Source organism: Erigeron canadensis, chromosome 8 (assembly GCF_010389155.1).
Source record: "Erigeron canadensis isolate Cc75 chromosome 8, C_canadensis_v1, whole genome shotgun sequence".
Classification (NCBI taxonomy): domain Eukaryota; kingdom Viridiplantae; phylum Streptophyta; class Magnoliopsida; order Asterales; family Asteraceae; genus Erigeron; species Erigeron canadensis.
The window spans coordinates 30,517,772-30,540,690 of NC_057768.1; the positions used below are offsets into that span (position 1 = coordinate 30,517,772).

General features: G+C 33.4%; 5 protein-coding genes across 5 annotated transcripts; 4 read left to right on the top strand and 1 right to left on the bottom strand.

The window, feature by feature from the left end:
- Positions 1-1,141: 1,141 nt before the first annotated feature.
- LOC122578789 (F-box/FBD/LRR-repeat protein At1g13570-like) lies at positions 1,142-6,018 on the top strand. Its single transcript, XM_043750827.1, has 5 exons — positions 1,142-1,271; positions 2,455-2,561; positions 4,002-4,847; positions 4,934-5,089; positions 5,582-6,018. Exons 2-5 carry the CDS (start codon positions 2,550-2,552, stop codon positions 5,864-5,866), a joined length of 1,299 nt encoding a protein of 432 aa, XP_043606762.1. The 5' UTR covers positions 1,142-1,271; positions 2,455-2,549; the 3' UTR covers positions 5,867-6,018.
- A 2,701-nt stretch (positions 6,019-8,719) lies between these two features.
- On the top strand, positions 8,720-10,877 carry LOC122611348 (30S ribosomal protein S9, chloroplastic). Its single transcript, XM_043784367.1, has 2 exons — positions 8,720-9,164; positions 10,318-10,877. Exons 1-2 carry the CDS (start codon positions 8,820-8,822, stop codon positions 10,603-10,605), a joined length of 633 nt encoding a protein of 210 aa, XP_043640302.1. The 5' UTR covers positions 8,720-8,819; the 3' UTR covers positions 10,606-10,877.
- A 1,355-nt stretch (positions 10,878-12,232) lies between these two features.
- On the top strand, positions 12,233-17,852 carry LOC122579816 (probable E3 ubiquitin-protein ligase ARI1). Its single transcript, XM_043752051.1, has 6 exons — positions 12,233-12,288; positions 13,001-13,033; positions 13,120-13,399; positions 14,037-14,520; positions 15,003-15,551; positions 17,620-17,852. Exons 3-6 carry the CDS (start codon positions 13,141-13,143, stop codon positions 17,723-17,725), a joined length of 1,398 nt encoding a protein of 465 aa, XP_043607986.1. The 5' UTR covers positions 12,233-12,288; positions 13,001-13,033; positions 13,120-13,140; the 3' UTR covers positions 17,726-17,852.
- Positions 17,853-18,376: 524 nt separating this feature from the next.
- On the top strand, positions 18,377-19,706 carry LOC122580454 (protein JINGUBANG-like). Its single transcript, XM_043752724.1, has one exon. The coding sequence runs from the start codon at positions 18,394-18,396 to the stop codon at positions 19,678-19,680; it is 1,287 nt and encodes a 428-aa protein (XP_043608659.1). The 5' UTR covers positions 18,377-18,393; the 3' UTR covers positions 19,681-19,706.
- Positions 19,707-20,488: 782 nt separating this feature from the next.
- LOC122580050 (cytochrome P450 CYP82D47-like) lies at positions 20,489-22,427 on the bottom strand. Its single transcript, XM_043752323.1, has 2 exons — positions 21,445-22,427; positions 20,489-21,364 (listed from the first exon to the last, which is right to left on the bottom strand). The coding sequence occupies exons 1-2, from the start codon at positions 22,402-22,404 to the stop codon at positions 20,732-20,734; spliced, it is 1,593 nt and encodes a 530-aa protein (XP_043608258.1). The 5' UTR covers positions 22,405-22,427; the 3' UTR covers positions 20,489-20,731.
- Positions 22,428-22,919: the final 492 nt, after the last annotated feature.

The following is a 22,919-nucleotide window of genomic DNA, read 5'->3' on the forward strand; positions in this document are numbered from 1 at the left end:
AAAACTAATACCTAATAGTTAAAAATTATATATGAAACTTTTTATATATAAAATGACAAAGTATAAAATTACAAAATGAGAGAAATAAAAAAATTTAGTAATAAAATTAGTTGATAGTTATTTTTTTTAAAAAAATATTGATGTAATTTGATTTTTGAAAACTTTTAAAGTTGAAAACGATATATAAGCTTACAAGTTTGTATATATAACTTTAGAGTTTATATTTTTGTTTTTTTAAATTAAAAGCTTTAAGCTCCTATAAGTGGGGGCTAAGGTGGATTGGCTATGGGTTGTATGCCAACGGGATGAAAGCCCGTAAATGTTGAGAGAAGAGTAAAGTAGGTAACTGTTCAGTGTCGTTTTCAGCGGGTTTTGAGCCACAATACCTCAATGGTGTATGGGGGAGGTTAATATATAGGCAGACCTTACTTCCACCTAACTAGAGAGGTTGCTTACAATTTCTATCTAAATGGTAGAAAAAGCTCTCCAACCTTTGCATGGGATGAGGATGGAACCCATGACCTCTGTCTCCAGAGGCAAAAATGTTTACCACTAATCCAACCATGCTGCTTTTGAATTCTTTCTTCATTCTTCTCTCAAATGTTGAGAGAAGAGTGAGGACAGAAAGAAAAGAAAAGAAAAAATAAGAAGAAAAAAAATGTTTTCTGTTAATGTGGTTGGGAAATATATTGATTTGGTTATAGTAAAATGGTGAAGGTAAAAGATCCATAAATGCAAGTAAAAAGATGTTAAGAATGAAAGTTAGAGAGTTAAAATAAAATATCAAAATATAACCAATTTATTTAAGGGAAGTGATAGATGTACAACTACTTTTATCCACTTAAAATAATGGGGAATGATATATATCTAAATCAAAATTTTGTCACATATATTATACTGCACAATGTACAATTGTATAAAACATTTATTGTTGTGGATGACAAAAACTTGTTGTAGATTTATCACTTCCCCAAAATAATACGTGCTTTATACGCTTATATGGAGTACAAAAATTTATCTTTTTTAATGAATTAAATCAAATTTTATAATTTTTAAAATATCAAATTATTTAATGTTCTTTAAAACTTTAAATAACCCACCGAAAAATAATAAATAAATATAGTAATATAATAAAGTGCAGGCCAACCTTTAACAATTTCAATAATTCTTAAATTCAATTTTCAACCCAATTTCTCTATTAAAAATTCAACCCCAATTTTCTGTACTAATTCGTCACTCAGAAGAAGAACTTTCTGATTTCTTTACGCCAAGTAATTTACACAATTTCTCTCCTCTTTTTTATATTTTAATTTTTCACCCATTTTATGTTAGGGTTTGTGCATTGTGTATGATTGATTGATAATAATTTCTTTGTATACATATTTTATTTCTGTTATTATTACAAAATAATGTAATTATGCCTTTGTGTAGCTTAAGCTTATTTTCACTTTTATTAGCTTATTTGTATCTGCCTTATTTTGGATAAGCCCCTTTTTTTGTGGCTTATTACTGGACTTATGAGCTTAAATTTTAATTTCAAGTCATGATAAGTTAGAAAATAAGCTAGAAAATGTGAGTTTTTTTTTAAAAAAAAAATATATGTTAGTGTTAATATTTGGTGAAAACGATTTCGAAGCTTATTGCTTAAGCTAATTTCTTACAAGCTAATGGCTTTTGATGCATATTAGTCAAATAAGCCCTGTTAAACACCCCATAAATATATGCAGCTACCACCGCACCTTCGGTGACTTGGTTCCCGGATATACGGGTATTTGGAAAGTTTAAGGCTTTAAGTACCCAAGTAAGTTATTTTAAAAATGTGGATCAATTGTTTGGGCTACCATCTGAATGGGCTACTAAGCGAGCTTGTTTTACGTCTCAAGTGATTGGTCTGAGGTGGACCGGGTGAGGTTGCAGAAGGTGAACCGTTTTGGAACTAATGTTGTTCTGTTGTTATATATTGCATTTTTAGTAAAATTACATGCCAAAAAGTTGATTCTTTTGCTGATGTGGTGACCATATTTTGTGATAGAAGTGTAGTCAACTGAAAGTTAAAATGGGAAGTCCATTACACACAATAGCAAAACAGGGATACTTTGATCATTATTCTCTGATTTTTATAGGTTTGTTGTTTACATGTTTGTTGAATAGACGGCATGATTATAGTGTTCCACACTCATGGCGTTGATGGTTTTTTTAACAAGTTTAGGAAGACGCAGATCCATAGTTTTTCTTTAGCTATCTTTCCTGTTAAATCACCCGATCACAAAGGGTTAAAACTAGCTAGATTGAAAGCAATGCCGTGCCAATAAATGGTTATGTAATGGGAGGGTTTTTTGAGACAAGCAGAAGGAAGGCTGTTTTATTTGCTGACATATATCTAGAAAGGAGTCTGTTTTCATTTGATAAATTAGGGTGTTTGTGCACTGATTACATCTTTTCATTCTGCTGTAGACTAGATCTTGGCCTGCGGAAAATGACTCAAGCTAGGTAATGATGATTCCACAACGTACTTGCAAACTCACAATTCACATCAGTTGTATACCCTCATGAGTAATATGGTACTTTCCTTTGCGACACTTCTGTCTTTCTGTTACTATTTACAAGAATGGGCTTCAATAAATTCTACAAGGGTTACAAACAAACATTTTGTTTCAATACTTTTCTGTAAAAGACTACTTTTCCCTGGATAGGAGCAAGGCAATTAAAGAGATTAGAATATCTTTGCTCCATATCCACAATAGTCCCTTGCTTATAATACGAATCCTCTGTGTGGTACAAGTACTATGCGTTGTGTATGAGTTTATACTTAATAGCCCTACTTAGAAAGTACACTTTCGCGTACATTCTTAAAAAAAGATGCGTACATCCTTAAAAAACGATAACACATTAGATTAAAGCGTATTTCAAAAGAGGTCTAAGAAAAGATTAGTTTTTTTTTTTCTTTTAATGAGGTCCATTCACCGTTGTTTTACAATAGTGAGCTTGTGTGGCCTGCCCATGTGGCATATAGAGGTCTAACAATTTTAAGATGTTCATAAATATTTTCATATAGATCTTTTCATTAAGTTTGTTACTGTTACTTTTTATCCATTTCATTTTTGAACTTCTTTGAAGTTCATGCATCTATATCCGTATCTATACTACATTATCTATATCTGTACTTTTGTACTACATTATAAAGCATTTGAGTAGTCTTAAAATTAAAATTTTTTAGCACATTCTAATCTTACTTATGTATATATAATACAAAATTTCATTAATTAAAACAAAATTTTAATAGTATATTTTTATAAATTAAAAGGTCAAACATAACATATAGGGTAATGTAAAAAAAATTCAGATAAAAAAAATCAACTTTGTAGCTTAATATATAACCATTTATATTGCACAACTAACACGGGCGATGAACGCTGCCACCTTTAACCTTTTAGCTGTGTGTACTCGCTAGCATCGCTCAAACACACTTCCGATGTACTTTAAACCATAAAAAGATTTTGTTCATTAGGTAATTACAGGTTGTAATTAGAATGATTTGATTTGATTCAGTTTCCTAGTTTATGTTTATTTGGTTTCCTTTTCGAACCTAATATATAGTATATATAATAAATAAATATAAATCTAAAGTTATAAACTGAGCTTAGTTTGATAATTGTGTATTCATCTCCCACAAGTCCACAACAACATCAATGTTATCTGCACTTAAAGTTTTATTTAATGTTTCCTTTGATCACCGAATCTGCTTTTCCACTTTGACTGCTTGAATTATGTAAATTTGTTTCACAGCACTTGGATGTCTATATAAGCGGCATTTTTTATTATTATTTGTCATTCCTCTCCTTCTCTCATACAATCAAAGATTTTAATTTATCTCCCATTTTAATTACTCTTTGTTGTCAGAATTGTGAATTTATCTCCTTTATGTTTTTATTGTTCTTATGTTATGCACTTATGTGTTGCGTCTTATAGTTCTCTAAAAACATGTCTAAAATATCTTTCAGAAGCAAAGAGAACAACCTAAGGTTCCTTGCCAAATGGAAATGGAGGTTGATAGAATCAGCAACTTACCATCTCACATTGTTGATAAAGTTCTGTCCCTTTTAACACTAAGGGATGCGGTAAGAACATGCATATTGTCAAGTAAGTGGAGGTACAAATGGGTCGACCTTACAAGTCTCGTGTTTGATAATCAGTCTGTGCTAGTATCCTCCCAAGACCCAACAGTAATTAAGAACAAAATGGTTAAGATAGTTGATCATGTTCTCTTACTTCATGATGGTCCAGTACACAAGTTCAAGCTCTCTCACAGAGACCTCCAAGGTGTTTGTGACATCGATAGATGGATTCTGTTTCTTTCACGAGGATCGGTAAAAGAGTTTATACTTGAAATTTGGAAAGGCCAACGCTACAAGCTACCTTCACCTTTGTACTTGTGTGATAAGCTCTCTCATTTGGAGCTTTTTAACTGTTTGTTAAAACCTCCATCTTCATTCAAAGGTTTTAGGATCTTGACTAGCCTTGATCTTCAGCACATCACAATGGACCAAGATGATTTTGAGAACCTGATTGCTATGTGCCCATTGCTCGAAAGGTTGACTTTGATGAATTTTGAGGGATTTGCTCATCTCAAAATTCACGCTCCAAAACTTACTTTCTTTGACATTGGAGGTGTTTTTGAAGATGTTAATTTCGAAAACACCTTTCATTTGTCTACCGTTTCCATTGGCTTGTATGTCAACATTGGCAATGATCATGAGTTGAGTCTTGGAACTACGAGCAAATTGATCAAGTTTTTTGCTTCATTGCCCAATATACAAAGACTCGAGGTTCAAAGTTTCTTTTTAAGGGTAATATAAAATTTCATTACGCTCTTTTATAAAAATTTTGTGATATTAAAATCTGTATTTAACTTTATTTGCTTTCATGTTTGTAGTTTTTGGCTGTGGATATGGTACCAAGGAGGTTGCCAACTCCATGCATGGAACTGAATTATCTGTCTCTGCGTATAAATTTCAATGACATGGACGAGTGTCTAGCTGCTCTTTGCATTCTTAGGAGTTCACCCAACCTTTTGGAACTCGAGATGTTGGTGAGTTTCTTTTACATTTTTGATCTGACAGTAATATATTTTTTGTTAGCTACAATTATGTCTCAAGTTACCCATTAGGTGAGAATTGGTCAATTTGAGGTGGTAAAATGGGTGGGTCTTGCAGGTTGGGTAATGATTTAAAGCATGCTGATTGAATGGTTTAAAATAAAGGTTGTATCAGGTGGGCCAATTCACTAACTTCCTTTTTGTCTTTTCCATTCTTAACTTTTACAATTGATGTATATTTTAAGGAAGGTTCAGATAATTACTACAATAATATGGTTTTAAAATAGATTGATTTTGGAATTATGCATTGAAATCACATTTTAGGGGACTTTTGACCCTGTCAGCCTTGTTCTTTCGCCAATGTGGTTAAATTTTATCCATCTGAGCAGTTAAGAGCAAAGTAAAATGGAAATCAACCTGTTTACACATAAATAGGTTGGAACTACCACCTCTCTGGTTGATGATATTGCTTAGTTAATTCTGTAGGCCCGACCAGACGAACAGCCAGCTCCAAGAGTTGCTGCAAAGAACTGGCTTGAAGAAGACTACCAGAGTTGCTTTTTTAACCAGTTGCGGTTTGTCAAGATTGCTGGCATATTTGGTGTTCCGAGAGAACTGACTTTTATCAACTTCCTGCTAGCAAATTCACCTATACTTGAGAGGATGACTGTTAAGCCTGCTTCTCAAGAAGGTGGTTGGGATCTGCTCAAAGAATTGCTACGGTTCAGGCGAGCTTCTGTACATGCCGAAATCATTTATTTGGATCCATAATTCACCATCATGTCCCTTGAAAACATCTATGCTTCATGCTACTTGATTTTCTGACTTCTTAATTCAAATATTGACTAATACTATATGCTTGTTAACCGTAAAAAGCTTTTATTTAGCCGCCTTAGAAAGCTTGCTGATTTTCCATTGTCGTATTTCTTGCCTTGGCATATCTGTCTGTTTATCTAATTAAGATGGTTCATTTTCTCTGGCATACTCTTGTTTCTGAATGTGTGCAATAAAAAACTGCATAGTGGCTATGCATGCATATGCATACCCAGAGCTATTTAGGTATGTCATTCTACTGTGGCAAACTAGGATAGGTGAAACTTTGTAAACAGATCGTTTTATCTGAAAGCTGACCCGTGATGACATTTTTTAAAAAAATTTTCCTGGAAAAAGTTCAAGTAAGAACCTTTTGAAGGAGTTCAACTTCTGAACAATGCCCATCTTTTGGGAAAATTTGAAATCACATAACCTCTACTTTGAGGGTTGTTCCAGATTGAGAGTCATCAAGATTGTACTGAATGATTTTATGTTGGGAGTGCACTTTGAATGGACACTTTTTGTAATTTGTAGTGCCTTTAATTGCAAAACTATATGCCTGGAACATCCTATTCCTTGTGGTATTTACTTGATCAAAGTGTTGGTCTGTTGTGGCAGAATTTTTTTTTTTTTTTTTAAAGTTAACTTTTATTCACACGGTCATCACTAACAAATAGTGAATCGGCAAACTATACAAACGTATTAATACAAAACAAAATTATACCAACTTTCCCAACTAATCGTACAATTTAGTATCTTCCACTAGTGGCGGAGTGATGGATTGTTTAGTATCTTCCACTGATCTATTAACTAGGTCAAACGGTTTTGTTTAACAATCTTAATTTTCTATGCATTTTCACCTCATCATGAGTCATAGTATGCATACTGTTTCGTATTTACATCTGATAATCTTTGGATTTTCTCGGTTCACATTAGTAACTTAAATCTTCATTCTTGAGTTTTTTTATGAAAGAAAAAATAGGAAAGGATAGAAACTTGGGGTTTTCAAGTCTCAAAGTTTTCTTGCCAATTTTAGTTTGATTTGGATGAAAAAGAAAGGATAAATAAGTGAAATTACCAATCCACCATTCAATCTACATCTAATAATTGTTTTACAGAGGCTATATATGTAAAGTTATCTTTTTTTTTCTTTTATTTTTTTCTTTTAAACTCAAGAATGTAATTAATATTTTTTTTAATCCGTTCTTTCAATTTTTTTTTATTAAACTTGAGGAATACATTATATGTATATATTTTCTATTCTTCTCCTCCTCCTCTATCTAATCTTATCATTTCTTTTCTTATAACTATAAACTCGAGAATACAACATACATGAATGGAGTCTATCATTGGGTTAATAGTCTAATGGTAAAGAAAGTTTCTCTACAAGGGTTTGGATTTGGGTAGACTTAGGTTCGAGTATTAAAGGACAAGGTTTTCTCCCAATATGTTGTCGTGTCTTTAGGTGGACTATTAGGGGTTTTTTTCCTACTAGGTAGTCTCTTTCTATGATGCACCGAAACTCCAAACAGGTAGGCGTACCCGTTTTCGAAACTCCATGGAAACGTTTCCGCATACGAAACACGTATGAAACGAAACCTTGAATTTTCTATCGATACTGAAACGTTTCTTTGAAATTTCCATATTGTTTCTAACTAATATCAAGGTTTTAATGGGTTTTTTCTATTCCCCAAACCCAAACAGGCTATATTATATACAATTTGATTAACATTAAATTTTTTCTATTCCAAAACCAATTATTAAACACTAAACATTTAATGAGTGATCACTAATTAAACATATATTATACAGTTATACATATACAATTACACATAATCTCTCAAGTCTCTCTCTATAAAAAATCGATATAATTTATATTTGTATATTTTTATATTGCCGTACCCGTATCCTAAATTTTTTAGTTTTGCCGTTCCCCGTTCCCATATTGTTTCCGTACCCTTTTGCCGTACCCGTTTCGGTGTCTTTTTTGGAAATTCTTATGAATATTTTCTTTAGATACACTTATGTTTACCTATGGCAATTTGAATATGATAAATCAACACACTTGACCACTAGGTCATACTAGATACTAGTTATATGAGAGATATATGTAAGAGTTTGATACATAACATAATTATGTATTTTCTAATTAACAAACATGGTAATAAAACTTAGGTGTTTCCTTTTGTAAATAAAGGATTACAAGTGTATGTTTTAAATAGGTAGAGGACCAAAAATATAAAGATGTTTTATAGAGTGATAACTTTTTAGAAGGATATTAGTTATTTACTTGAACAAAAAGAGAAAATGAATGAAGTGATATATGTACTACAGAATTTGATAATTCTATTATCGTTGTGATTTAATTATTAATAACCCTTTATAAAACATATTGAATTTTCATATTTTAAGAAATTCGATACTTTTTTATACCAAAAATACCCTTATTTCTTGATCTTAATTCCCATATATACGTAATATATACTTTTATATTATCTAATAGAAAAACAACTCTCTCTTTTAAATGTTAAATGAAAAAATTATCTAAAATAACATTAATGATTAAATTACACTAACAACCCTTTATTTTTTAAAATATTTCCATTAACCTTTTAAATCAATTACTTTTACATTAATTATCTCCACCACCACCACCACGACGTTGTTTTTACAAATCTATTACAATGTAAGAAATTTTATGACTGACTGTATAAATGAATGATGTATGATGGTAGTAGATAAATATTACTCTGTATTTCCTTTACCAAAGAGGGCATTTTGGAGAAAAATAAAAATAGAAAAAGTCACATTATCCTATACTCTCAATTTCCATCTTCATAAACTCATCCTCCTCAACCAAATCTTCTACTCCCCTGAAAACCCACACCCAAAAAATAAAAAAAAATTAAAAATGGCAACGTCCATTTCCACCTTAACATCATCTTTCTCATCACTCTCCTTCTCTTCACAAATTTCCCAACAAAAACCCATTTCTTTAACAAAATCAGCCCATTTCACCAAACCCAAAACAACCCTTAATAATAAAATACTTGCAACTGCTGCAGCCGTGGAGCCAGTGGTTGCTGGAGGAGGAGATATAGAGACAATGAATATAGAAAAATATGTAAAGTCAAGATTGCCAGGTGGGTTTGCTGCTCAAACACTTATTGGTACTGGCCGTCGAAAATGTGCAATTGCTAGGGTTGTTATTCAAGAAGGAACTGGCAAATTTATTATTAATTATCGTGATGCTAAGGTTTATTATTTTCCCCTATCTTTTTCTTATCTTTATTTCCTTAAAGTTTCATCATTTTTAGTTACTCATTTTTTTAGATGAAATGTAAATGTATATGTTACACCCAATACTGTCTTTCACGGGTTTTGGGTCTCAATACCTCGACGTTGTATGGGGAGGTTGAGATGTAGACAGCCTTACCTCAGCCTAAATGAGATACTTTCTACCACATGTAGAAGACATAAGTCGATTTCATTGAAATTGGTTAATGAAAGTTAATAGGTAATATAGTGCAATTTTTTCTTCAATTCAAGATTAAAAAGTGCTTCTATTGGGAATGAGCGAAAATACAAAAAATACGGTAGGGTACCGAAAACCATCCCTAGTTCCTATAGGACCTTTTTCTGAAGTTCCTTTTTTTTATAAGTATGAAAAGTTTATAAATAATCTGTGTGTTGACACGGGTCTAAATCTAAAGCGGAGTTTGATAAAATGTGTTTATATATGGTGATAATTGAGCTCCTTTTAACCTTAAAGTTGAAACCTTTTATGTTGGAAATGCATTAAAGAGGGTGTTTGGGGAACGTCTATTGCTTATTGTGTTTTTTGAGAGCCAAAATGCAGTGTCAAGTGTATGGCTATTAGGTGGGGTTTGGCTTGTTTGAAAGGAAAAATGCACTTGTTTTTAAGCCAGGTGAGTGTTGCTTTTTTGAACACATCGTTGATCGTTTGAGTACTCTCAAATTAGGGTATGTCGGTTACTCGAGTGATAAGTTGTGCTTTTTATGGATAGAAAGTACTTGAAAGGTTTGTCATTTATGTGGAAAAAGGCCTTGATAAAGATCAATGTACCTGCTTAAGGGTGATGCCTAGTAGCACCTAGACTTCTTAAAACATAACCCAAGTTTGTGATCAAATAGCAACAGAAATCTCTAGAGAAAGAAATCTGTGTGTGGGTTTCCCTTAAAGTATAAAGTAGTTGCTTCAACAATGAAGCTTTTTCCGCTTTGAGTTTGTAAAACTGTCTTTGCTAGCTAGATAGTGTATTCATGGTGACTATTTCTTGATCATGAATTCTATCAATTTAGTGTATGGCATTTTTCTGTATAATGTAAAAAGATACACGTGACCCGGGCATTTGTGATTTGTAATCTGAATGTTGATTGTCATACAGGAATATCTCCAAGGTAATCCATTGTGGCTTCAATATATTAAAGTCCCTTTGGCAACTTTGGGATACGAGACTAGCTATGATGTATTTGTGAAGGCACATGGAGGTGGTCTTTCCGGGCAGGCACAAGCAATCTCCCTTGGCATTGCTCGTGCTTTGCTAAAAGTGAGTGAAGACCATAGAAAGCCCCTCAGAAAGGAAGGTCTTCTTACCAGAGATGCAAGAATAGTTGAAAGGAAGAAACCTGGTCTCAAGAAAGCTCGAAAAGCCCCACAATTCTCCAAACGTTGAGTTACCCAATGTGACTTTAGCATTGCTATTTTGGAAATTTGCTTCTTGTTTTCTGTTGTAATATGTCTCATGTCAAATACTGGTTCCTAGCATAGATGTCGACTTCTCCCTCTCTTTTCAATTGTTGATCGAAAAGGTTTTGACACATTAAGGAATGCAGTTAATGAATCTGGATTTGATAATTCTTGTAGGATGTGGGTCTAGTTTCATTGTAAATTAAATGAACAGATAGCCCGAATGCCATCTATCATATTATTACTTCAAGTCTTCAACTATGTGTTTCTGCAGATTCGTAACCATTACTTCTGTAAGTAACTTTCGTCTCTTTTCATTATAAACTTGATTCATATTCTGTTTCATGTTGAAATCCCGAAAGGTCATGGACAACAAAATGCAATTTAAAGCTCTATATTTTCTTGTATTCTTATGCCCACGTATGGCATAAGAAAAGTGTTGATTACCCTTGCACTATCCTTAAGTTACAAGTACCTTTGTTTGCTTATATTGATTCGTTTTATGTTACTGCTGATAAGTGTTGCACTATCCTAATGATTTTGTTTTTCCATAGAATTTCATACTACAAATCTACAATTTTGTTTAATATGCTCATGTGTGGTAATAAATTTATTCTTGTTTTTTTTTTATAATTAATTAATTTTATTTATAAACATGTGATTCTAATCTTTATCTAATTTAATCATAATATAATATTTTTTTTAAGACTAGACGGGCCGCGCGTTACGGCGGTGATTATATGGAGCGTACAAAATTACCTAACAACAATAATAAGGAAATAGAATTACAATGTTAAGAGGTTACTTTTGGTAGATCATGGTTATTAAATGTCAGAAATTTTGGTAGTTTGGTAGATCATGGTTATTAAATGTCAGAAATTTTGGTAAATCATGGTATAAAGGTATTTTAGGTGTTTCAAAAGCTTAAAGTTTAAAGAAAAAAAAAAGACATTTGCGTTATTAAGTAATATAGATATAGATATTTATATCTAAATAAAAAGATCTAATCAAACTATGATTCTAATTATTATTGTTATTTAAATTATTTAGTATTATTTATATGAAAATAAAAACTCTAGACAATATATCCAATTTTAATTCTACGCTGATATAATTATGTGTATCTCGTACATACATGTAAATCAGTATTAGTATTGGACTATTGGTAAATATATCTATTACTCTATTAGGTTTGTAAAATACATTCGCTAGTTATTAAACCTAAACCGTACCCACCACTCAATTGAAAATTTTACTTTTTCATGATGACAAGGATCTCATCTAAAGCTATATAAACAAGATTCCCACTTGCCTCGCGAATTCATCCAAAATCTTTTTGTTCCATCAAACTCTTAAACACTTAACTGAAAACCAAAAAAAAAAAAAAAAAGTCTTTTTATATAGTACTATGTGACTTCTACCTTTATCATTCTCATATTATACATTATCATTATAACTGTATATATAGATATAGATGGATTATTTTGATGATGATGGTTATGATGATAATAATGATGATTATGATGATGATGGTTATGATGATAATAATGATGATTATGATGATAATAATGATGATAATGATGATCACTATGACTTTGGTGTTGAGACCGAAGATGATAATGATGATGATGATCAGGTTAATGGCCTTTTGGGCAGCCATAATTGTAAGGTAATTATATTAATTTTTTTTAAGGTTAGATTATTAAATCTTGATCAATGTTTGTTTATGAGAGTGACGTGAAGAAATATTTGTCATATATAGGATTTTCTCCAACCCCTGTTTTTATTTTTTAATTAATAAAAAAAGTCAAGATTCAGGGTTTATGGATACACTTAATGTTGGTTCTGTTTTTTGGTTTTTTTTAATATTATTTTTTCTAGAAAACATTGCATGTTTTGGATAGCCCTTGATAATATGATGTTCTTATGTTGTTTCTTGTATCTGTTGTGGAGGTAGATAAATTGTGTTAAAACGCGAGATATGGCATGAGATTTGAACCCTGGAACTAAGCGTAGTGCTGCATGTCAAGATATGTTGGATAAGATATGAACCTTAGAAATTCGCTTAGCGTTGCATGTCTAAGTGAAATTATTGGTTAACTTACTCATCAATGCAGCTTTTTTTTTTTGTAATTTGGAGTTAATTTTAATTTTTAGACTGGATGTATTGTACCTGACAGAATGTGGCTTATTTGATGGCATGACGAATAGCCATGATAATGGTGTATTGGGTATGCAACACGGTTATATAGTATGGTGATCAAGATCGCTACTTTATATATTTTGAAACAACATTGAACGTTACTTGCGCTAATATTTCTGTTTCTTAATTGTTTAGACAAAAGTTTTATATAAGATAATTTGTGTTGACTAACCTGTAGGTGATCACGAAAGAGAGTCTATTGGCTGCACAGGTGAGGCTTGCTCTCGATGACTTTTTTATTTTGGGACATCAAACGCTCGATAGATTTCTTAGTTTTTTAGTTAATTATTTGTGTAGGGAGAGGACTTGAAAAGAGTAATGGACTTGCTGTCTTTGAGGGAACATTACGCGAGAACTCTACTTATACATTACAGGTGGGATGTTGCAAAAGTCTTTGAAGTATATGGGAACGAGGGAAAGGATTGTCTTTATAAAGATGCATGTGTAATGGTACATGATGATGGAGATATCTCTTCAATGCCGTCCACTTCTGCAATACTTTGTGAAATCTGCATGGAAGAAGTCCCTTTCTATAAGACGACCACAATGGATTGTGGCCATTGTTTTTGCAACGACTGTAAGTACGTTATTCTATTTAAAAATGGACAGCAATGGAAGTGATGGTTTTGGCCCATTCATCTATGAGTGGGTTAATTTTGGTCGTACTTCATCCCAAACAGGTCAAATAAAAATATTTAGCTTAAAGTGGAATAGGTTAAATGGGTCGAACATGGCAATTGGGTTTTGGTCAATATCTACTTTTGTTTTTTTTTTGGGTAAAATATCTACTTTTGTTCATATTAGGGTAATTATATTGTGTATATTTAGAACTAAATGGGCAGAGACGTGTTTGTGCTTCGATGCAACCTGTTTTGAGTTGGAGTTGGCCACAACTAAAATGACCCATTTCAACCTAAAGCTGGTTTGACCTATACCAAACTGGGTTAAATGGGTCAAACATGGCAATTGGGTAGATTAATACCTACTTTTATTCATATTAGGGTAATTATATTGTGTTTATTATATGTTTACAAAGAACTAAATGGACAGAGACATGTTTGTGGTTCGATGCAACCTGTTTTATGTTGGCCACGATTAAAATGACCCATTTCAACCTGAAGCTGGTTTGACCTATACCAAGCCTGTCCATCTTGCTACCTCTACTGGTCCTAGATAATTATATTAAAGCCTCTTTGCATATTTCTTTCTTTAAGGTTGGAGAGAACACTTTGTAGTGAAGATAAATGAGGGTCAAGGTAGAAGGATCAGTTGCATGGCTTACAAATGTGATGTAATTTGTGATGAAGATAAAATTAGAAACAGTATACGTGAATTGGATCCCGCTTTAGCAAAAAAGTTTGATCAGTACCTATTAGAATCGTACATTGAAGATAATAAAAGGGTAAAGTGGTGTCCAAGTGTTCCACATTGTGGAAATGCCATTCGTATCGAGAATGATGATGAGTTATGTGAAGTTGAATGTGTGTGTGGTGTTCAGTTTTGTTTTAGTTGCTCTTCAGAAGCACATTCCCCTTGTTCTTGCGAAATGTGGGAGCTTTGGACCATGAAAAACAAGGATGAATCAGAAACAGTTAATTGGCTGATAGCCAATACAAGGAATTGTCCCAAATGCCTTAAGCCAGCTGAAAAGAATGGAGGATGCAACCTTGTCCGCTGTATATGTAAACAAGCATATTGGTGAGAATCTTTTCTTCATGTTATTATTTGATTTGATTTGTGTTCTGAGTTGATCATTGGAAACCAGTCTGAAGTGTTTGGATCACATCCTGCTTCTGATTATCCAGTTACTTTTTTTTTTCCGGTTGAAAGGGATTTATCCCTAGTCATCTTTAATTATCTGATTACCTAGTGTTCTAATATCTGTAAAGATGTCCTAAAATAATCATAGCTTGTCAAACAATAAACTATTTGATAATCAGATCACCAAACATAGTAGCTTAGTTTTAATACTATAATTTACAGCCAGTTCTATCACTGATTTTCTAGTTCTGATTTTTGAAAAGCGCATAATAACTTTCAAAAAACATCCAAAGTACTCCTAGAATAAAGATTTTGTAATTATTCACAATATATATTTAAATGGGAAGTTATGCATTTATTATCATATGCATCAAATGAGGTCTTCTACCACATATTAACTTGTTTCTGTGAATTTGTAGTTGGAAATGTGGCGGGGCAACTGGCACTCGGCATACATGGGACAGTATAGAAGGCCACACCTGTGGACGTTTCATGGAAGACTATTTGGCCAATAAAGAACATCGAAGAGCAAAACATTGGCGTTACATGCATTATTATAATCATTATAAAGCTCATACAGATTCGTTGGCAGCAGAATTATCTCTAAAAGGAAAATTACAGGAGAAGATATCAAAGTTAACAACTGCACAACCGGAAATCAAGGATTACACATGGGTGACAAATGGAGCCAATAGGCTCTTTAGGTCAAGACGTTTGCTTTCTTATTCTTACCCATTTGCTTACTATATGTTTAATGACACCTTTCTCAGTAAAGAGATGACAGAAGAAAATAGGACTATCAAGAGAAACTTGTTTGAGGACAAGCAGCAACAGCTTGAGGGAAATATTGAGAAACTTTCACACTTTTTAGAGAAACTATTTGACGAGGACTCTAAAGATGAAGTTATGGAATCAAGACAGAAAATCGTCACTCTCTCTAAGATTACCAATGTCCTCTGCAAGAATTTGTAAGTACACTGTTACTTAGTCTCTCATGTTCTTTCATCTAGAGATTGCAAAATGGGCGGTTTGGGTAACATATAATTACGGCTTCTAGTCAAAATATGAGTTTTTGTTAAACTTTTTTTTCATACTTATCTCTACTACATTATAAAGCATTTGTTCCCTTCATTTTTTCAACTTTACACAAGTAAAAACCCCAAAATACCCATATCACTTATTCATAATACTCTTAGAATAAATCTCAACCACTCATTTTTTTCTCTTTTCTCAAATCTCAACCACTCATTTTTTCTCATTCATTCAAAAAATTTTATCTCAAAAACCGTAAATCAATAAATTATAAAGAGAGTGTCTAAAGAAACCCCCAATATGCTAAATACACACTATAATCATTATTAGTTTAATTAATAATCTCATTAAATGTTTTATTTTTTTCTTCCTAATCATTAAATACTCATTAAATAAACCTCATCTATTATCTTTTTCTCTTTTTAGCCATTTTTTAACTTTATTCATTAATAATTAACACAACATATATATTTCTTGATAAATTTTTTTTTATAGTTATATATAATTGTGTGAGTAATATTATTAATAAAATTTTTTTTCCATAAAAGTCCACTATTAAAACGAAAGTTTAGGTACCTAACAGCCTTATATTCTCATCCCCCATATATATATATATAACTAATTTTAATTTGATGTATTAAATGTAATGTTTGAGCATAATTAATATGTTGTATTTAATGTTAATGTTTGATATAAAATTTGTTTAAATAGCACATCGAAAATATAAATGAACAAATAATTTGACTAAAAATTAATGTTATAGAGTTTCTTTAGTAAATGGGGGTTTATATAGCATGTCCCTTAGCACATCGAAAATATAAATGAACAAATAATTTGACTAAATATTAATGTTATAAGGTTTTTTTAGTAAATGGGGGTTTATATAGCATGTCCCATTATAAAAACTATATGGGTGTTCTTAAAATTTCATGCTCTTTTATTAGAGATGTCATTAGAGATGTCATTCGATATACTTTCGATGAATTTTTAAATCCGAGGGTGGAGCCCGTACGGCTAAGGCATTTGGCTATCACACTCTGACATATCACAACCTATGACCTATTACAACCTATGACCTATCACCCTACCACCTTACCGCCGCAACGCACGGGTACTTACTCTCGTACTTAATAATTAATGTGTCTAATATGATCCTAAATTTATTTAAATTCAACAATGATCTGATCTTTAAAACATAATGATCAAAGAGCTTTTGCACATTAAATTATATTTTTCTTTACATTGAGCCTGTTTGGCCCGTTTTTGTTATACCTGATTTTACTATATTATCTGTATCCTCCGGTAGAGATAACTAATAATCAATCAACCAATTCTTTAGTATGTTGGTCAACATTACCAAATTTTGTTGAAACCTTGTTTCCATGCATGTTGACTGTTAGAGTCAAACTAATCTTTATCTTTATCTTTACTAAATTATAAAAATTATACCATCTTCTTGAAAAGCTAGAAAAAGAAGAGTTTGAAAATGAACAATTTACTCTTAATGATACCTCCTTCTTCACTACTTATAAGAAATTACCTAATTGCCCTACTTAAACCCTTATCTTATAAAAGATCTCCACTACTACCTTTACATTAATTACATTTACATCAACTTACACTATTCGACCTGTCACCACCGTCGCCGCCATCATTACCAGTCGCCGCCACCATCAGACCGCTGTCGTTGCCAATACTGCCGCATTGCGCGGGTACAGTGCTAGCTGCTTTCTGAAATAAAAGATGTGCAATTATTGTGCATGGACTTTATTTGCAACAATTTTTCACGTCAAAGCTGCAAAGTATCAGCAGTTATTCATATCTTCGTTACTACCAATCTAATGCACCTAGTCTGTTTTGCCATGCTTATTTAAAATCATATTATATTCGAATACTTATATAATTATATGGGGTGGACCTTGGATGAAGTATAAAACTTGAAAGAAGGTAGAATTGTAGATTGTAGAGTGATCATGAAGCTAAATTTTCGTTTCTTGATTGCAGGTATGACTGCATTGACAACGATATACTGCTGCATTTGACAACAATAATTAACATTGCACCTTATAAATCGAAGGGCTTAGACAAGGCTGTGGAGCTTCGTCAATGAGTTGCTAACTTACAATCACGTACTCGTAGTATCTCTTTGTTCATAATCTATTTAGAGGATTTTATATGCTTTTTTTTTAGTTAATTCAGATCTTGAAATTTTGCATTTTATATTATTTCGTTATTTATATCTTGTTTGTTAAGTAGTGTGTAATGTGTTGATTTTATGCCAGCATTAAGGTGATACATGCATAATATGAAAAGTTTCATTGAATTGCCCAAAAATTTTAATTATATACATTTTATGCCCAAAATCTCTCATACATTTTATGCCCAATATCTCTCATATATGTATGTTTGGATAAATAATGCACATATCTTTTTTAATAACAAGTAATTGGTGAAGTATATAGTTTTAAATATCTTTATATGGTACATGGTCAAATCTTAAGGAGGCCCGAAATTCTCTATTTGCCAAACATTTGATTGTGTTTAATCCCCTAAAAATCATTACATGTCATCACATTAATTTCTTAATCATCTTCTAATTCATTGTAATAAGCAAAGTGTTGTATATCCGATTTTACATGCCCAAAAATTTCATCTCTTCTATGCTCATAGATTTCATTTATTCCTTCTTGCATTTCTTGATCATTCCAATCTCCATTGTTAAAAAATCTAAGAATCAAAATAGGTAAAGCATTAACAAAATATCGTAATTCAGAAGCAATGAGAGAAAAAGGATCAAGCACCCTTTCTGATCCTGACATCTCATGCACATCATCTGACATAGGCGAGGAATACAGCAGCCGGCATAGTGAATTCTCCGGGTGTGGGCACCAGCGTACAAGCGCTGAGGGTTCACCGATGATGAAGTCACCCTGGAACCAGGGTATACCGTGGTCCATATCCAACCTGGATGACCCGAATTTTCCAATGAATGGGCTTGTTGGTTCCTTGGTACGAGAAGAAGGGCATATTTATTCACTTGCAGCCTCTGGTGACCTCCTTTACACGGGATCTGACAGCAGAAATATTCGTGTATGGAAGGACCTGAGCGAGTTCTCAGCCTTCAAATCCAATAGCGGGTTAGTAAAGGCGATTCTAATATATGGTGAAAAGATTTTTACAGGTCATCAAGATGGGAAGGTCAGGGTCTGGAAAGCAAGTTCCAGAAACCCGAGACATTATTGTCGTGTAGGCACATTCCCATCATTCTTTGCCATCCTAAAGTGTTCCGTGAGGCCAAAAAATTACGTTGAGGTGAAACGTAAGCACACTGCAGTTTGGATCAAACATTGTGATGCAATCTCGTGCCTTAGCATGAACGAAGAAGTTGGTTTACTTTATTCAGGTTCATGGGATAGGACATTTAAAGTATGGAAAATATCAACTTCAAGATGTATAGAATCCGTGAAGGCCCATGATGATACAGTTAACTCCGTCATTTCAACCGTTGAAGGATTTGTTTTCACCGGATCTGCAGACGGGTCAGTAAAGGTCTGGAAGCGTGTAAGAAAAGGAAAGAGGTCTATAAAGCACATATATGTAAAAACGTTATTAAATCAAGACAGTGCAGTAACGGCATTGGCAGTACCAAACACAGGCTCTTTTGTCTATTGTGGTACCTCGGACGGAATAGTTAATTTCTGGGAACAAGAAACGCAGTTTGCACACAGTGGTGTCCTTAATGGACACAAATTGGCGATTCTGTGTCTTGAAGCTGCTGGAAATTTGGTGTTCAGTGGATCAGCTGATAAAATGATATGTGTGTGGAAAAGGGAGGGCATTAAGCACACATGTTTGTCGGTGCTTACGGGCCACTCTGGTCCCGTGAAGTGCCTGGCGGTGGTTAGGGAAATGGAGTCAAGCATTGCCCAGAGATGGAAAGTTTACAGTGGCAGTTTGGATAAATCTGTGAAAGTATGGAGTGTTTCAGAGTTGGCACCTGCCATACAACAAATTGATGTCGTGCAGAATGGAAATGTTTTTCCAATACCCTCTGCCAAATTTTGATAAGCTTGTATTTCACATTTATGGAGGTTGGATTTCGGATCATGTATATGCCTCTTTAGTTGGCTCTTTATTGAACAGATAAAAATTAAATGGAGCTAAAAGAGAGAGATATATGGATTGGCATGACATAAAATTATGTTAATAGAAATCTTCATAAACCCCTCATACTAGTCGGGTTTCAAAGAAAGGTGTAAAACCTTATTTTCAATCATATCTAAGCTAAAAATGCAAAATCTTTTTTCAAAACACATACAACAAACAACCCCCTTAATATAATGTCATCTAGATTTTAAGATGCGTCATGTTTGATGGTTGAACTATCGCATTGAACCAATAAGGGGTAGTTCAGTGTCCGGTCTTGTTTTCAAAACATTGGTTCCTACATATAAAATGGAATAGTGATTGGTCAACTGGTATTATTTCATGGGTAGGTGCAGTTTCAGCTGGTAAAGATTGTCGTAGCAGAGGCTTTTCTATTAATTTTCCAATCGTGAGTAGTGGTGGATCCAAAAATCCCGTTTAACGTGGAGATCCGATGGGGGCACTAGATGTGGCATGTGGACTGGCAAGAGATCGATACATCATACATGCCCTCTGCCCCCAAGTTATTCACAGTTTGACTTTTCTCGTTGTTTTTTACATAGACGCGTATACAATCAACAATACCCTCTCTTCCACCAATAAAGGGACTAAACTTAAGTCACCACCACACATTGTGACATCACAAGCATTCATTTATTTGATAGATTTAAGGTTAACAAAAGCAGTATTTACAAAGTAAATATGAACATGAAAATATAGATTGGGATTGACACAATATAAATAACATACGATTTAAAAACAAGGGGAAAAAATACGTACCGTGAGTAACATAATGAGAAACATACATGGCGTGCTTGTTTTATGTATTTATATACGGAGTACGTAGTATAAAATCTATTACTCACTTATAGATGGTGTTTTTATTATAAAGGATACCTATTTTCGTATACCGTCTAGCAGAGGCTCGCGATAAAAGGGTGCTACAGATGGAGTTGCAGTACATTAAGGCCTAGGTGGACACTTCATACACATGTGGGGATAGTCTTGGAGAAACAAAGAGCTCAAGCGAAGAAGCTTTGACATTTGACAATCCAAGGCTTTCAGTCAGGTCAATCTTATCATTTGATGGATTTTGGAACTCAAATCCATGTATTATATTGGCCAATATTAACTGCATTGCCTCAAGAGAAAAAGTGATTCCGGGGCATATTCTTCTACCACTGCTAAAGGGAATTAACTCGAAATGTTTACCCTTGACATCGATTTCCTTATTGCTTGTCAAGAATCTTTCTGGTTGGAATTCAAAGGGATCAGTCCATACTTCAGGATCATGCTGAATTTTCCATATATTTACCAAAAGGCGAGTCCCTTTAGGGACAGTGTAGCCACCGACAATGCAGTCGTCGGTGGAAACGTGAGGAAGAGAAAGTGGTATTGCAGGATAAAGTCGCATCGTTTCTTTTATAATTGCTTGAAGATAGACCAAGTTCTTTAGATCCGACTCCTCGACAAATCTATCTTTTCCCACATATTTTTCGAGCTCTTTTTGTGATTTTTGCAAAACCAGAGGATTCTTGACTAGTAAAGATAATGTCCATGTTAAAGTCGCACTTGTGGTGTCAGTGCCTGCTAGTAACAATGCCTAAAAGCAAGAAATTTCATAAGTGTTTATTTGCAATTACAGAAATATTAATAATAATTTAAGGATTACAATTTCCATACCATGCATGTTGATTTCACAATCACATCAGTGCTGAATCCATAAAGATCCTTTTCTTGTTCTTCAAAACGGGATAACAACATGGCCATGAAACCTCGGTCTGTGCTCTCCTTTACCTGCTGCTTATTACTAAGCATCTTTTTGTGCTCTTCTAACCATCCATCGATCATAGCATCCATTTCGATTGCTGTCTTCTTCATGGTCTTCTCATATCCTCCTATATCCAACCACCTCAACTCAGGAATGGCATCGGATGGCACAAACGCACCAAATAGTACAAAAATCAGCCTAATAGCCTTCTTGTATTGATCTTCATTTTGGTCACCATGGGAAGCACGGATGCCAAATATCATTCTCACAACAATGTTCAGCATCAAGTTTCCAAACCATTCTTTCATATCAACTTTTGTCATCATTTCAGAAGACCGTTCATTTCTCTTACAATTTCTATACATGTCTGATATGGATGACTTCACTTCAGATACTTGGATATGTGCAATCATTTTGAGACTTTGGTGAGACAGCAGTTCAACCACAGTTATCTTGCGTATCTCACGCCAGTATGGACCATATGGGGCGATGCCAAATGAGGCATAGTTGTAGCCAATGAGCTCGCTTGCCATGGCTTTTGGTCGGCTAGCAAAAACTCTGTCATTCGTAGTCAAGCACTCTTTGGCCATCACTGAATTGCTAACAACTAAAACAGGATGAACACCAAGCTTTATAGTGAAAATGGGTCCAAACTTGTCAGCCATAGACCCCAACAGTTTGTGATGCACTTGAGAACCAGCTAGAAGATGCAAGTGACCAATTATCGGCCATGACCCCGCAGCTTCCGGTACTTTTTTTCCCTTCCTGTAATTGCTGCTATTAACTTGAGCTTTTATCCATGCCAGATGACCAAAGACCAGTAAACAGAATATGGTAGCTACCGGTAATATGAAAGATAGAGGTAAATCCATTACAATTTTTTCTCTGCATAGAAGAGGATAATATTCAAAGAAGGTAAGAAAATGTCAATATTTGATCATATAGATAAGTAGAGCGGGCATATGAAAGCTGTTAAAGTCAAACACGAACATGACACGTTAACTAATCGTGTTGGTTTTTTTCACATAAATGATCACGGCACAATTTTAACTGCTTACACGGTAAGACCTGCTTTAAATATTATAGGTATATATATAGACTTTCCGTATTTTGAGAACCCATATTTTTACAAGAACTATCACAAATTTTAAATTATGTATTGCATCATATGTTTTTTTTTTTACCATTAATGATATAAGAATGTATATCGTAAGAAACATTTAAAAAAAATATTCAAAGTAGCCTTTTGTGAACTTGTGAATGGATTTGTTCACGTTTTCGTTCACATGTGAACAAATGGCTATATATATATAACGTCTTGAAAAACATATATTTTTATAACGTTTAATAAAGAAAATGTGTGAATGGATTTGTTCACGTTTTCGTT

Coding starts and splice junctions, on each gene's coding strand:
- LOC122580050 (XM_043752323.1), bottom strand. CDS start 22,404: ATGGATTTACCTCTATCTTTCATATTACCGGTAGCTACCATATTCTGT. Junction 21,365..21,444: donor TTGTGAAATCAACATGCATG/GTATGGAAATTG, acceptor TCTTGCTTTTAG/GCATTGTTACTAGCAGGCAC.
- LOC122580454 (XM_043752724.1), top strand. CDS start 18,394: ATGAGAGAAAAAGGATCAAGCACCCTTTCTGATCCTGACATCTCATGC.
- LOC122578789 (XM_043750827.1), top strand. Junction 4,848..4,933: donor TTCAAAGTTTCTTTTTAAGG/GTAATATAAAAT, acceptor TCATGTTTGTAG/TTTTTGGCTGTGGATATGGT. Junction 5,090..5,581: donor TTTTGGAACTCGAGATGTTG/GTGAGTTTCTTT, acceptor TTAATTCTGTAG/GCCCGACCAGACGAACAGCC.
- LOC122611348 (XM_043784367.1), top strand. CDS start 8,820: ATGGCAACGTCCATTTCCACCTTAACATCATCTTTCTCATCACTCTCC. Junction 9,165..10,317: donor TTAATTATCGTGATGCTAAG/GTTTATTATTTT, acceptor ATTGTCATACAG/GAATATCTCCAAGGTAATCC.
- LOC122579816 (XM_043752051.1), top strand. CDS start 13,141: ATGGACTTGCTGTCTTTGAGGGAACATTACGCGAGAACTCTACTTATA. Junction 13,400..14,036: donor CCATTGTTTTTGCAACGACT/GTAAGTACGTTA, acceptor TCTTTCTTTAAG/GTTGGAGAGAACACTTTGTA. Junction 14,521..15,002: donor ATATGTAAACAAGCATATTG/GTGAGAATCTTT, acceptor GTGAATTTGTAG/TTGGAAATGTGGCGGGGCAA.